The 14,066-nt window shown below is 50.6% G+C and overlaps 7 protein-coding genes across 7 annotated transcripts; 6 read left to right on the top strand and 1 right to left on the bottom strand.

The window, feature by feature from the left end:
- Positions 1 to 471: 471 nt before the first annotated feature.
- On the top strand, positions 472 to 2,400 carry cpcA (amino acid starvation-responsive transcription factor GCN4; the record flags this gene model as incomplete). The annotated part of the gene is made up of 2 exons (XM_056695663.1): positions 472 to 532; positions 1,031 to 2,400. The coding sequence occupies 2 exons, from the start codon at positions 472 to 474 to the stop codon at positions 2,398 to 2,400; spliced, it is 1,431 nt and encodes a 476-aa protein (XP_056557875.1).
- A 1,304-nt stretch (positions 2,401 to 3,704) lies between these two features.
- On the bottom strand, positions 3,705 to 5,519 carry N7496_002733 (asparagine synthetase domain-containing protein; the record flags this gene model as incomplete). The annotated part of the gene is made up of 2 exons (XM_056695664.1): positions 3,705 to 4,778; positions 4,839 to 5,519. The coding sequence occupies 2 exons, from the start codon at positions 5,517 to 5,519 to the stop codon at positions 3,705 to 3,707; spliced, it is 1,755 nt and encodes a 584-aa protein (XP_056557876.1).
- A 411-nt stretch (positions 5,520 to 5,930) lies between these two features.
- Positions 5,931 to 8,406, top strand: N7496_002734 (guanine nucleotide exchange factor VPS9; the record flags this gene model as incomplete). Its single annotated transcript, XM_056695665.1, has 4 exons — positions 5,931 to 7,266; positions 7,322 to 7,575; positions 7,634 to 8,304; positions 8,361 to 8,406. The coding sequence occupies 4 exons, from the start codon at positions 5,931 to 5,933 to the stop codon at positions 8,404 to 8,406; spliced, it is 2,307 nt and encodes a 768-aa protein (XP_056557877.1).
- Positions 8,407 to 8,949: 543 nt separating this feature from the next.
- Positions 8,950 to 9,213, top strand: N7496_002735 (uncharacterized protein; the record flags this gene model as incomplete). The annotated part of the gene is made up of 1 exon (XM_056695666.1): positions 8,950 to 9,213. One exon carries the CDS (start codon positions 8,950 to 8,952, stop codon positions 9,211 to 9,213), a length of 264 nt encoding a protein of 87 aa, XP_056557878.1.
- Positions 9,214 to 10,192: 979 nt separating this feature from the next.
- Positions 10,193 to 10,901, top strand: N7496_002736 (GNAT family N-acetyltransferase; the record flags this gene model as incomplete). Its single annotated transcript, XM_056695667.1, has 2 exons — positions 10,193 to 10,371; positions 10,448 to 10,901. The coding sequence occupies 2 exons, from the start codon at positions 10,193 to 10,195 to the stop codon at positions 10,899 to 10,901; spliced, it is 633 nt and encodes a 210-aa protein (XP_056557879.1).
- A 240-nt stretch (positions 10,902 to 11,141) lies between these two features.
- N7496_002737 (F-box protein) lies at positions 11,142 to 12,518 on the top strand (the record flags this gene model as incomplete). The annotated part of the gene is made up of 1 exon (XM_056695668.1): positions 11,142 to 12,518. One exon carries the CDS (start codon positions 11,142 to 11,144, stop codon positions 12,516 to 12,518), a length of 1,377 nt encoding a protein of 458 aa, XP_056557880.1.
- A 336-nt stretch (positions 12,519 to 12,854) lies between these two features.
- On the top strand, positions 12,855 to 14,018 carry N7496_002738 (DUF3716 domain-containing protein; the record flags this gene model as incomplete). Its single annotated transcript, XM_056695669.1, has 1 exon — positions 12,855 to 14,018. The coding sequence occupies one exon, from the start codon at positions 12,855 to 12,857 to the stop codon at positions 14,016 to 14,018; it is 1,164 nt and encodes a 387-aa protein (XP_056557881.1).
- Positions 14,019 to 14,066: the final 48 nt, after the last annotated feature.

Genomic DNA, 14,066 nt, shown 5'->3' on the forward strand with positions numbered 1-14,066 from the left:
AGCACGATGACCGGCACAGCCCACCGCGGGGAGGCAATTGGGAAAAGATCGGTGGGTCCTCTCTTGCCTTTTGGTTGGAGTCGGAGAGTCGGAGGGGCACGCCTGTTGTCTCCGAGAAGGGGAACACGAGGCATTGAATTCAGGATTACCAATACTGGTATTCACATTCTTGTCGGAGTCCCCGTGTATACGAGGCGGAGGGGATTCGTGGCCTGGTCATGGGAAATGTGGACGTGGCTTATAATCTGCCAAGTTAGTTGTCGAAGGAAGATTAGAGAGAGAGCACTATGATTAGATAGTCAGCGTTAGATGGTCTGTGTCTTTGAATCTCGTTTGGACCAGCCTGGGCAAGGGGTTTTTTTCGAAACGACGCCAACACGTCTGGGAACTGAACGGATAGTGCGGATGCCTGGACCGCCAGAACCAGGGCGAGAGGGGAATGGTGATTGGACAATGGGTAAGGCAACAGGAATGGCTGATGGAGAGGTACATGATCGGTACCTGGCCGAAGAGGCTGAGAGATGGATGTTGAGTATGAGAACGTCATAGATGATAGAACAGCGGAGGTCGTGTTGAAAGTACATTGGAAGTACCCACAAACTTCCGCTAAAGTGCCTGTCGGGGCTCAGCAGCCAATTAGGGAAGCCCATTAGGGTGTGACTCACACCCCGTGACTTCGAGGCTCGACTAAGCCCCGTGCGGCTGTAGTTTCTGATTGGCCCAAGCCCCAACCGGAGTGGACCCTCCCACACAGCCAAACCAAGTCGCCGCTTAAGAAGTGCCTGAGTCCCCCCAAAATCGGTGCCTGCCTTTTTTTCTTCTTTCTTCCACCACCACCCACTTCCATCTTACACTTCATATCCATCCACCATTCTGCCTCCATCTGAACAGCCTTTTGAATCTCCACTGATCCAAAATGGGTGCTTTCTAAGCTCCTCGTCTCGAAAGATCTCGTCTTTCTCCATTGAGAACGACACCATTCCTCCTCACGGAACCCCGTCCTTTTTCTCCCCTCAACAACCTTCTTCAGAGTCTCCTTTTCAGGAACCTCTGAACTTCAGCATCGCTTCGCGTAGCTCAAGTTCTCCCCAAATCACTATTTCTCCGATCGACATTTCGTCGTTCACCACGGATCACTCCCAGCAAACATGGCTTCCCACGCCCCCGCCCACACAGCCCTTGGCTTCCAGTTCGAACAACAGCAACAGCAACAACAACAACAGTGCCCTCGAGGACTTTGTGCTCTATCCAACTCCACCAGCTCCTCATCCGCAGCCTCATCCACGAGACTCGCGCTTGCTAGCTCCATCGAGCACTACCCTTAGACCGTCTGCTCTCCAGCCTTTCTTGGCTCAGAACAATCCTAGAAGACACTCTTTTAGTCTGCAGTTGCAACGTCACCTCCAGCAACAGTTCTCTGGCTCGCCTATCCCAGACCCCAGAGTGACCAAGCTTGCCCGGTCTCCTTCTCACTGGTCTTATCCCAATTCCATCGCGCACACTCCGCAGCATCACGCCGCTTCCGTGCCCTCACGTTCCCCTCACCGTCCCCCAGTTCCCCAGTTTTCTACCACACACAAGATTCTGCCTACGCGCACCTCCCGTCGCAATATGTCTACTCCCAACTTCTCAGGTAATACCTCCACACTCTTGCCACGCTCGTCCAACATCCCAACTCACACATCATCTTCAGACCACGACGTCGAGCTCTTCGGCCTTCCCTCTGCTGGCTTCACCGCCGGCATGGGTTCGCCGTTTGAACTTGGCCTCCCTCTGGAGTCTGACTCCGGTGCTTTCTCTCCTGCTCCTCAGGGAACAGTCTCGCCCAAGGATCTCATGAACGAGGGCAGCTCTTTCCCACCCTCTGCGACCTGGACCGACCTTAGCACCCCCTCCTTCGAGTCTCCTGAAGCAACTTTCAGCTCCAACACTTCGCCTCTCTTCACCGAAATGGATGCCTTCAGCCAGTCTGCTTGGCCCTCCCTCTTCGAGGGTGACGAGGCCTCTATGGACGCTCTCAACAGCTTGGGTCTCTCTCTGGAGAACCCCGTGAAGCAAGAGATGGCGCCCATTGCCTCTGTTCCTGCTCAACCTCAGCGTGTCTCCACTCAGTCGATCTCGTCGCCAATCTCGGCTACTGGTAGTGCCAAGCCCTCCAGCGTCGCTGGCATCACTCGTTCTCGCAAGGAGCTTTCGCCAATTGCCTTCGACCCCACTGACCCTGTTGCTGCCAAGCGTGCTCGCAACACTGAGGCCGCTCGCAAGTCTCGTGCCAAGAAGCTTCAGCGCCAGATGTCTGCCGAGACTCAGATTGCCGAGTTGACACGCCAGCTCGAGGAGTCCCGAGCTGAGAATGCCAAGCTCAAGGCTCAGCTGCAGACCCAGCAGCAGTTCGCTTGAATGAGCTTGTGCTGATTTCTTTGCGATATTTGCTATATTTCTCGGGAGTTTCTTTTTCTTGCTTTTGTGGTTTCCTTTTTTCCAAAACTGGTCTTGCTGTGGTGGGCATGGGTGATGGGTCAAGCCATTTACCCTTGACGTCCCACCGAGAATTGCAGAGCATTGCGTCCTGCATTCTCCTCAAAAAGTTACGACATGACTCGGGACGTCTCGAACATTGTCATTTTCCTTTCCTCTTGTTTTCAATGTCTCTTTTACTGTTGTTCGGCCGGTTCTGACTGTCTCGCCTATCATGGCGATTGACTCGTGGCTCGATTTGCTTTAATTTAGTTCTAATCAATCAATTTTGTGCTCCCGCAATACCTTGACCTTGTAAATTGCCTTGCTATAGAGATTGTAGATGACTAGACTATCCAAGTATGTTGGCTGTCGATCATTAATGAGTACATCGTGGTCCTTGCGTATGTCTATTTGAGCTTATTTGCGTTGACTTTATGTGACGGTTTCTGCGCCGATAATTTTGTGGATATCTATCATCACCCGTGGCTTGTTAAGCTCTACATGCGTCACAATAATGTCTACTTCAGACTTGGGTTTCTGTGTGTCGCAATACTGTGATTCTCTAGCTGCTTAAGAATTTTGATACTCTCCGCACCTCCATCAAATCCTAGGTCGACGTAGTGATCATCCAACTATGCATTTTGATATACTAATTAGACACTTTGTGAAATCTGATTTGACATTCAACGAACTCTGACTAGAGAGTGGGTGAAATCTAACTAGGCACTTGGTTCAACAATACACGCTTACTGTCCAGCTCAGACTTGCCTTTTATACCCCTCATTAACGCCCATCCCGTCCTCCAACCGTAGTCTACCCATCTAACATACTCAATCTCCAGACACCTTTGTCCGGGTGGACAACACGTTGGATCCCAGCAGCTTAGCGACCCGCCCGAGCCACACGCCGTCTAGGGACTGCGGTTGCTCTGGGTAGGAAGCAGGGCGGTGGGAACGTGGATGCGTCTTCGAAGAATAAGAGTAGGAGGAGGGAGACTGGGCTGGACTTCTGGGGCTCAGAAGGTGGATGGGATGGGGTTTCGGAAGTATCTGATTCCATGTTTTTGTCATCATTGCTGGATTTTGTGGGGTGTGTTTGAGAAGTTATGTACTTGCTCGTGTTGAAGGGAATCGGTGCTAGGGGGAAAGGATAAAAGGGGTACATGGTTCACAATACAAAGGATACGAAGCCCTTGATATGTCCAGCGCAGCAGGATATCATCAAAGAGAAGGAGGAAAGGATCATCAACTCAAAGCATCAGTCCCCTTTGTCCTCCCCTTCTCCATCTTTGCCGTCCGCGCCCCAAACTGAATTGCCCTCTTTTTCTCCTTGGAAACAGAGACCAATCCAAGTTGAAGAGCTACGAGTCGCAGCGCCATCTTCTCCTTATCAATACCCTCAAGATGACGAGCCTCATCTTCACTCTGGGGCTCAGCTAGGCCGAACCCACACTTTTGCCATACTGGTGCCTGCAGCACCCACGCGACAAATTCCTCATCCAGGTATGGGAACCGGGTTTCCCTTCCCCAGTGAGAGAGAACGCGGTCGTCACGGCCGAGATTGCGCTGTCCGAGTCGACTGACGTCTAACTGGATCTCAGAAATGAGCCCTGGGAATCCACCGCGCGAGAAAGCTACCCCGTGTCGACCGTACCCGGCGAAGAGCTCGTCAGCGCCGAGACCCGAGAGGAGAACGCGAGCCGTGGTGGTGTATGGGGATGGTGTGGGTTCAGAGACGGTGCCTTGACCGCGCGAGGCAAAGTACAGTGCGCAGGCGATGGAAAGATCCATCTCCGTGTTGTGCGGCCTCATCAGCCTCTTGACAGAGTCGCGGTGTGCGAGGGTCTCGGTGTAAGGGATGTCGATGGCGACGAACCGCCAAGTCCGGCCTGGACAGGTCCTTTGGAGCCCAGTGTGTGCCGAGCGGCCGGTGATTCGGTCTGGACATGTTTCGTAGAAAGAAGTAGGTTCTGCTGAAGGTAATGAAGATGAGTTTTGCTGCTTTGAGGTTGCTGCGGCGGCAGCGGCAACGCGTGGATTTTCAAATGCGACGTTGAGTAGATCGATGGGTTCGTTGATGGGGAGGATGTCGTGGGATAGACGGGCGAGGAGTGTGCAGTCTAGACCGCCGGAGAAGAGGACTGCAATTTTGGCGCTTTCGCCTTGGACGTAACCCGGTGGTTCGGGTACGTCTTCAATTCTTAGGGTGAGAGACTGGTGTAGTTTGAATTGGAGGTCCTTGACGAAGGGTGTCTCTAGTCTTAGAGCCGGAGGCTGTTCCTCTGGAATAGACATGTTCATTGGTGGAATGGGGTTTTTCTAGCGATTTGCGTTAGAATTGGCTAACGCTGTACTTGGGTAGACTGGTTATAGACTCACTATATGACCTGCAAGGGGAGAGGAATCGGAACTCCAGGGCAAAATGTCAATCTTATATGGCTCTGCAGAGTCTCTAGACGGATCTTGATATTTCTCAAGGTCAATCATATAGACACCTTCAAATCCAACTTCTTGGAAATGTGTAGACGAAGATCCATCGCATATGCTGCAGATCTTCAGACTGCCATCCTCATCCATGCCACGCAGGAGTGACCTCCTGCCGAGGCAATCTCTGGAAAAGAAAATTCGTCCATGAACGGCATCGTAAAAGACAAATGCGAACGGACCTGAAATATCCGCAACTGCACTCGCAAAGTTCTCAATAGCCTGATCGGCATCTCCCGTCACAGCTTGGACGAATCGATCAAAGACAAGCTCTGTATCGTTGCCCGAGACCCGCTCGTTAGCAATCTTCCAGGCTTCCCCATTCCAGCAGAGCACAGATTGGCTTGCCGAGTCTACAAGGGGCTGCTTGTAGACATGGTCACCTCGCAGTGATAGCACTGTCGAGATGAACGTCAAGTACAGGGTTATTGGCGCAGACACTCCATCTTGTGCCTGAACCTCCCGTTGAACTGTGTGCGTCTGACAGCTGTCAGGGCCGCGTTGAATCAGTAGAGACTTGGTTTCTGAATTTGGTACAGTGGGCCTCCTTGACAAGGAAAAGAAGATCCCACACATGATAGAGTGGCGTGGGTGCAATGGAGGCGTGTCCAGTGTTGAGATGTGAATTCGACTGTTTTTATGCCATGGAAGGCCTGAGGCTAGATGATTAGTCACCCATATATTTCCGGCCGCGGGGTCAGCTCCTGAGAAGAACTAGGTAGGATTAGGAAACTTTACAGCAAATCGTATAGTAATATTTGCAAGTTCATAGCTCACATTTGTATGATAGAAACTGTGAATTTATCGTAATTATCGATCGCCCTCAAACTACTGTTGCAGTAGTCAATCAATAACAAAGAGCCTCGTGCTTAGGCGGCCTCGGCTGAACCAATGATCCGCGCATCAACATGCGAGCCTCGACACTCCTACAACTATTATCGTGATACCCCTGAAGACATTTACGTGGCCTGCATGTTGATCTAGCTCATGTCGGCCACTGAACCGCTGTCCCATTCGGGTCCCGTGGAAAAGGGGGACCAGCCCACCCACGAGGAGCCCGAGAGCCCAACGCCCACAACCGACCTCCCCGAGACACAGCATGACCCCTCGACTGAGAGCTCAGAACAAGTCGAGATGAGCTCAGAACAGCATTCGGAGTCGCACATCCCTGCTGGATCAATCGATGCCGAAACCAACACAGCAGCAGCAGCATCTGTACCTTCAGTAGCAGCACCGTCTCATCCGGACCGGCTTGCGGGACAGGTCGAAGCGCTGTCACTGTCAATTAAGATACCCGAGTCTGGGCTGTCCTCAACGACCAATACTCCTCCCCCTCCTCCACCTCCTGAGAAAGACGACTCCTATCTCAACTCGAATCCCACCGCCCCAGCCGCCACCACTAGCGCGCCCAACTCCGGGCCAAGCTCTGAGAAGGAGCTCCCAGATGTTCCCGGCGAGAGCGACTCGGAGACCAACCAGACCGCCCGAAAGAACGGAGCTCGAGATGACAATGACTCCCAACCGGAGATTCAGAATATCATGGGCCAGTTCCAGGACCCTGCAAGAACCACGGGCCAGCAGGAGATCATGTCACCTCGATTAGAGCTGGCCGAGCAATTCCGCACGTCGCAGCACTTCCCACCTCGCAGGTCGAGCCTTGAACCCGTACACTCCCCCATTTCTGGACCATCAGGGCCAGTCGCATCACATACGAGCCAGACCCCGTCAAGTCACCGACACTCTGTCGGCCCCGAAGAGCTTACGTTGACTCGACAATCATCAGCATCAACTATTCCGCCCCCGCCCGAACCTGAACCCGATCAACCGTTCGATTTCCACCGATTCCTTGAGCAACTGCGTCATCGGACTGCTGACCCGGTCGCCAAATTCCTGCGCTCGTTCCTGACAGAGTTCGCGAAGAAACAATGGATGGCCCACGAACAAGTCAAGATCATCAGCGATTTCTTGGCTTTCATCACAAATAAGATGGCCATGTGTGAGGTATGGCGTGACGTGTCGGATGCTGAGTTTGATAATGCGAAGGAAGGCATGGAGAAATTGGTTATGAACCGTCTTTATTCGCAGACCTTTTCGCCTGCGATTCCGGCTCCCCCAACAATTCCTAGGAGCACGAGCCGGAGCAGGAGGCGGGAGATTGAAAGGCTTCATGGACCTTGGCGACGGGGGCAGCATCAAGAGGATATTGAGCGTGATGATATCTTGGCGCAGAAGATTCGAATTTATAGCTGGGTTAAAGAGGAGCATCTAGATATCGCTCCCGTTAGTGGTAGTGGACGGCGGTTCCTGACTTTGGCACAACAAGGTATGTCGTTTGTGTTATTGCTGACGTGCGCACACATGGCTAATCTGAAGTCTAGAATTGTTGAAGATAAACGGTTACCGCGCCCCTCGAGATAAGGTGATTTGTATCCTGAACTGCTGCAAAGTGATCTTTGGTCTTTTGAAGAATAGCAGAAGCGCCGATACTTCTGCCGATTCTTTCGTTCCACTCTTGATCTATGTGGTGTTGCATGCGAACCCGGGAAACCTCGTCTCTAACATTCAATACATCCTGCGCTTCCGCAATCAAGACAAGCTCGGCGGAGAAGCAGGCTACTACCTTTCCTCACTAGTATGTTCCATTCCCAATAAATATTCGAGAATCTACAGCCCGTTGACCATTGATCCAGTCTGGAGCCATCCAATTCATCGAAACTCTTGACCGCACGAGTTTGACAGTCAGCGATGAAGATTTCGAGCGCAACGTCGAGGCGGCTGTCTCCGCGATTGCCGAACAAAACCGTGAACACGAGTCTCTGGCTGAGAAGTCTCCGACTCAACCCACCACTCCTGGTGGCCCACCTCCTCAAGCAGCTGGACCGAGTCGAAGAGATGCCTCCCAATCTAGTGATGACGATACCTCAGCCCCCGTTGCAGGCCTCCTCCGTACTATCCAAAAACCTCTCTCCACCATCGGTCGGATCTTCTCCGACGATGCAGACTCGACCCCTTCCACTCCCCAAGACCGTCCACTTCAGCCCGCAACAACTCCCCAACCGGGAATTGCTCCCCCTCGCCTTACCCCCAATGTATACCAGCCGCCACGCGCAAGCAGCGAAGGTCGTCGATCCGGTGATGAGCGCCCAGCTCCCCCTCGGGAGAAGGCTGGCGGCGCACAGAAGAATTTGAGCCGGGTGCTCGATGCTCAAGATGCAGCTGCCCGCCAGGCCAGCGCTGAAGAAGCCGAGGCACAGCGCATTCAGCGTGCGGAGCACAACAATGTTGTCGAGACACTTTCGAACATGTTCCCGAATCTGGACCGCGATGTTATTGATGATGTGGTCAAGCAGAAGGAAGGGAGGTTAGTTACACCTGTTGCCCCCGACAAATATTTGTTATACTAATTTGATTCGACAGAGTTGGTCTCGCCGTCGACGCATGCCTTGCTCTTAGCGCAGAGTAGGGAGTACATAGAATAATGCTAGATCCAGGGAGCTGTTATGAATGGCACGCTGTTTCCCTTGATGTTTACTTTTTGCTCCTCTTTTGTCTTAAGAATCTTAATTATCGCATGGCCTTTAGCGGGAGGTTTGCGAGGGATTGGAATGACCTGATACGCCGTGAGTTGAAGTACACCATCATTGCATATCGAGTATAATGGCCTTTTGCGTTAGCGATGCCTTCTAGGTGGCCCTAATCAGTGTTTTTGATACAATTCTAAGCTGTCAATAAACTACAGTATGGTGGTAAAGTGATCTACTGGGTGTGGCAGTGCGACCCACCAGAATCGCCCCAACTCGACCCATGACGTCTGACTCAAAAGCTCTCGCCACACCCGTAGCGGCAACGCAGCAGCTCCAGGCACAAGAACTTACTCCCCGACAGTACTTAAGCTGCGCCTTAACGTCTACCGAACTACTCATACATTACCTTCCGCTGCTGCTCGGTTCACCCGCAACCCCCCACTACAAAACCAAACCAAAAATCTCTATCATCCACAACCATTATGCCGATCCCAACGCCCGACTTCAAGTCTCAAGAAAGACAAGCCCAGCCCAATAGCGCAGGCGCTACATGCTCGACCGGCCAGAATGATATCAGTTCCTTTGCTGCACTGGAGGGTAGTGCCCCTCATCTTGACACTAGCGTGCGCGACACCTCGGCGTCGCAGAATGATCGGAACGATCGCCCATTGAGCAAGGAGGAGGCGGATCGGTTGTATGAGGAGCGTATGGAGGATGAGTACGCGAAGAGGGAGGGTGGTGCATAGATGGATTATGATTTTGATTATCTACATTGATTAATGTGCAATAATTCTATCCCGAGCTTCGCTCATTATAAAGTAAAACCTCCTGAAGATCCCGTACTCCATCCTGACGAACCACCTGAGAGCTCAAATCCTGAAATATGCCCAATTTAAGCTCTGCTAACTGACTTTGGATAACCATTCTACCGGCCGGCGGTAGCTATAAAGTTAATAAATACTCCTCATTGTAAATAATCTCTCACTTACTATATAGCCGCCCTCAACCATACGTTCGCATGCAATGGGCGTTGCCTAAGGCTGGTTGCTTATGGAGGCCACGTAATGATTCAAGAAGCAAAAATTCGCAACCCCGACAAATGAACACTGAGGTTGATATAGTAGATGTTGATGAAGATTGAAGATCCTTCATGTTGTTCTAGGCGGGGGCTTTACTAAAAATTATTGAGGCGTAAAAGGATTATACCAGAGATGAAAAGAATTGGGCTGAAATCGGATTAATAGTATACCCGTATACTTCTACTTCTACTGAGAAATGAATACTGGAGGCGATGGTCTTCTTTTCTGATGCTGCGTCTCTGATTTTTTTCTGCTTTGATATGAGACGGGTCTGAAGCGGGGCCATGTGCGATAATTGTATACGAGCAAGCTCGAATATTGGAGCAAGATCCATGATAATGAAGAAGAAGGGTTATCTGCCCAAACTGTACATCTAAAGAATGTGGTTCTTCTATTTTCGTTAAGCCCGGCCTGTCAATGTTGCATAATTTCGTATAAAGTGGGGCATCTAGCGTGAGTCAGTCCTGTCTGTAAATCTGACTCTCCTCAAGGTTGGCCATAGAAGCCCATAGGAGCCCTCCACCAATCATTACTTTTGGAGAGATTCTGAAACTCGGAGATAAGCCTCGGTCTTTTCCAGACGATTATATATACACCCTGAAGAGGCCACTGGAGAACTTACGCTGGAAAAGGCAAAACCGCTACAATGACGGCCGATCCTCAAGTCACGAAATCGTCTCTCTATCCCAAGCAAGTCACTCAAGTGATCATACCTGCTACGGTAGAGCCTATACGGACCAAAAATCTGTATTTACGGACTCTGGACGTAAAAGATGCCGCGGATATTTTTGAATTTCGACGCATGCAGAAGGTAGCGGACTGGCTGTAAGACCTCCATCTAGGTATATACGGTACAACTACTTCCAACTCTATGCTAACGTCTGAAACTATTTATCTATAGATGGCCCAGAATCCCTCACAAGGACATCTCCGAGACGGAAGCAGGAATCAAGGGCAAGACGTTTCAAACCCCCGATGCATCTGGCGCTATTGGACGACAATTCCAATTTGCTATTATCCGCGCCGACGACCCAGCCCAAAAGGTGATTGGTGCGCTAGGTATAAATGCCCTGGATCCGTCACCTTCGATTGGATACGGCATTCACCCTGACTTCTGGGGCAAAGGGTTTATCAGTGAGGCGCTTGGTGGTGTCATTGACGCGTGGTGGAAGCTCGAGAGGAAAGATATTGAGGGTTTGGGCGAGACAGAGAAGTTGTATGCTGCATGTAATAAGGCAAATATTGGAAGCCTGAGGGTGCTGCAGAAGAATGGGTTTGATATTCTCCAGGAGATTCATATAGAAGGGGACGTAGTGGCTTTACTGGGATTGGAAAGACCCAATGACCATGTTTGAAGAGATTTTGATAGCAGACTCGCGTGTTTGTTTGTCGTCGAGACGTCTGGAGCTCAGCCGTGACTTCACGCAACAGAATTCCATCTGGCTATTTTCTCAACTGACCGTTTCTTTCCCCCTCTCCTCTTCCATCTCTCCTTCCAAGTGCTTTCTCCTCATTCGATTCTTCACCTTTCCCACCAACGCTTTCACACTCAGGCAACGTCACCTCCTGAACCGTCCAGAAATCCGGCTGGAAATATGGCAGACCCTCCCCTCACTCTGTCGAACATCCCATACGACTGTCACCGTGAGATTCTCCGCCACCTCGATCTCCAAGCCCTCAAAAATCTTCGACTGACCAGCCGGCAAATGAAGGACCTCTGCTCCGGTCCTGTCTTCAACGGCTTTCTGAAACGTCAGACAATCGACATGTCTAGGGAAAGTCTCGAGTCACTCTGTCGCATAGCTTGCTATGAAGAGTTTTGGGGAGTTGTTCAAGAGCTCAGAGTCTGCGTCCCTCTTTACGATACAGCTTGCGTCATAAGGATGATAACCATGCAACAGGACGTTACACCACAGGATTACAATTTTGTGGCTTGTCGAGAGGCGGTTCAGAATAGGTTCTTCGATGCATCGGCTCTTGAACTTCTCACTTCGGCTTTGAAACAACTGGCTAGACTCGAAATGATCGACGTCGATCTCATTGTCGTGACAGGACTTGGACCGAGGATTAGTACCGAGACGAGATGGTGGGATTGGGGTGAAAATGTTGACAAGGGCTCTGAGATTTGCCGTATCATCATGTCGGCCATCGCAAGAAGTGGCATTTCCCTGGAAGCATTGAGAATCTTTCCGGACACCCCGGTTTGTTCTGTGCCTCTTTACGATCTTGAGTCAACTACGGACAACCTCAAGAAGGGTGGGTACAAAATGGTACCGGCAGAGGTCAAGAAGTTCGGTATCAAGATTGCTTCACGCTCACTCTCCGATGCAACGATCGCCTTCGGTGACCTCAGGGATAGTGATCCACCCGACAGAGGCGTCCGGCGCTTCGTGAACCTTTTGGAGCAGATTCCAAACCTGGAAGAGTTGCAGCTCAACATATTCAACACCCTTGACAACAACTTTGGCAGCAGGAAAATCCTCCGCGCCATCGTATCCCGCATTCACTGGCCACATCTCCGACGTTGCACTATCGGTGGCATCTACACGGAAGAACCTAGCCTGGTCAAGTTTCTCACAACCCACCCTCATCTCGAGAGTCTAGACATGGAGAGTTTCGTCATGGTATCTGGAGCTTGGCAGCCTGTTTTCAAAGTCTTGAGTGAAGACATGCCCGTTCTGAAGTACCTCCGTCTGTCTAACCTCCTACAAAACACCAGGTCTAGTATGCGAAGCAGAGAAGTCAATCTTTTCCCCTGCTGGGAAGAGCAAACGCAGAAAGTGAAAGATGAATATTGTGAGCAAGACCAGGCAGTACCCGGCCCGTATTCGCTATGGGTACATACGAGGGAGTTTGATGCCGAAGATCTTCAGCGAGGACTGGAGTTTTGGCCCATCGCTGCTCAAACTTTCTCTCCTCGTCCACGAGCACTCACGTCTGGGGAGAAGTATGGCTACCTTTACCCAATATAGGTGGGTAGCGAAGCAGGGAATAAGAAGAGTTGCTCAACTACTCGAGTCTTGCCTTCCATACTGGAAGATCAATTGCAGAAATTGACCGGAGATAGTTAGTTAGGAAATACATACGGGCCGGTACATACTACACAGTTTGCTATCTATCTGGGACATCCCTTGGTGGTAGATACCGTGCCACTCTTAATCTCACACATAGTAATCAGTTTGCTTTTGTAAGAACAGTATATATCCCCTTTGTTTATTCCTTGACTTCACAGGAGATTCCTCATCTTCAAGACTCTCTCTCTCTCTCTCTTCTCGGTTTACACCCGACCCCAATCTCCAGGCATCAACATGGCAGATCCCCCTCCTCAGCAGAACCCAACATTCATCATCAAGAAAATGATTGACGTTGCGCAGACATCTACAACTGCTGGCAATAGTGCTTCACAGAAAAAACCCCCACAAGCAAGAGAAGATGATTTTGAGTCTCTGCCGGATCCTCTTTATGGAACAACAGATCATGTTGAGCCTGGCATCTGGGCTTCTTGGGTCATGGAAACCATCTTCACCAAGAGTGGGCGAGAATTTGAGATTTTCAAGTTTCTCAGGAGCAAAAAACCTATTCGGGAACTAGTTTTCCGGGATCTACTCAAGGGAAAATATTTTCTTTCAAGACTGCATGCTAAACAATATTCGACGAAGCGGAATAATACGGAAAATTGTTGGAACCAGGCTGCATTGTTGCAGATCGTTGGCAGGCTGGCAGAAAAAGCCTGCAATTCCTGCATTGGAGGATTTGGGCCATTTACCACCTGTGTCGTTGTGGACGACGTCTTTGGCGGGTCTTGTGCAAACTGTCAATGCAACGGTGTTAAGGGTGCTAGACGTTGCACACACAGCAGTAAGAATGCTCTTAACGAGTCTGCTAAAGGGCCCAAGCGAGGTCATGGTTCAAATAAGAAGCAGGATGGGGCTGCAAATGGGCAATGGAGATACATTGCAAGGTCTCGTGCACCCAAGTATCCCAGGAAGAAACCAAGGCATTCCATTCGAGCCTTAATGGCTCAGACTGCAAGACAAACGAGAAGCGTTGAGAACTCGGTCAAGCGACTGAACCTCGAACTCGGGAAGATTCTCAGCGCCAATCAATCCGAGACAATGAAAGCTCAGAGGGTCAAGATTGAGTCCAACATGCAAGGCTTGAATGTTCAATTCGACACTCTTCAAGGGGCCATGGAAGAGCTCGCAACCATGGTCATGGAGTGCGATGATGATGTGACCATGCAGTCTGGAGACAAAATTGACAACGCCATTATGATCAGTGATGACGAAGATGTTGCTGCTGGAGTCTCTAAGATGGAGACTGCAGAGTCTCAGGGTATCAAGACAGAGTCCAGTAAATGCGAGGAAGATGATGAGCCGAAGACCAAGAAGGAAAAGCAGAATGTCAACGAGGATGCATGTGAGCACAACGAGGAAAACGAGGGAATCATCGATATCAAGGAGGAGAAGTAGAACTCCAATCAAGGATTCTGCATGGCCGTGGTATCATTATTGGACTGT

Source organism: Penicillium cataractarum (genome assembly GCF_028827025.1).
Source record: "Penicillium cataractarum strain IBT 29864 chromosome Unknown utg000002l, whole genome shotgun sequence".
In the NCBI taxonomy this organism is placed as follows: Eukaryota; Fungi; Ascomycota; class Eurotiomycetes; order Eurotiales; family Aspergillaceae; genus Penicillium; species Penicillium cataractarum.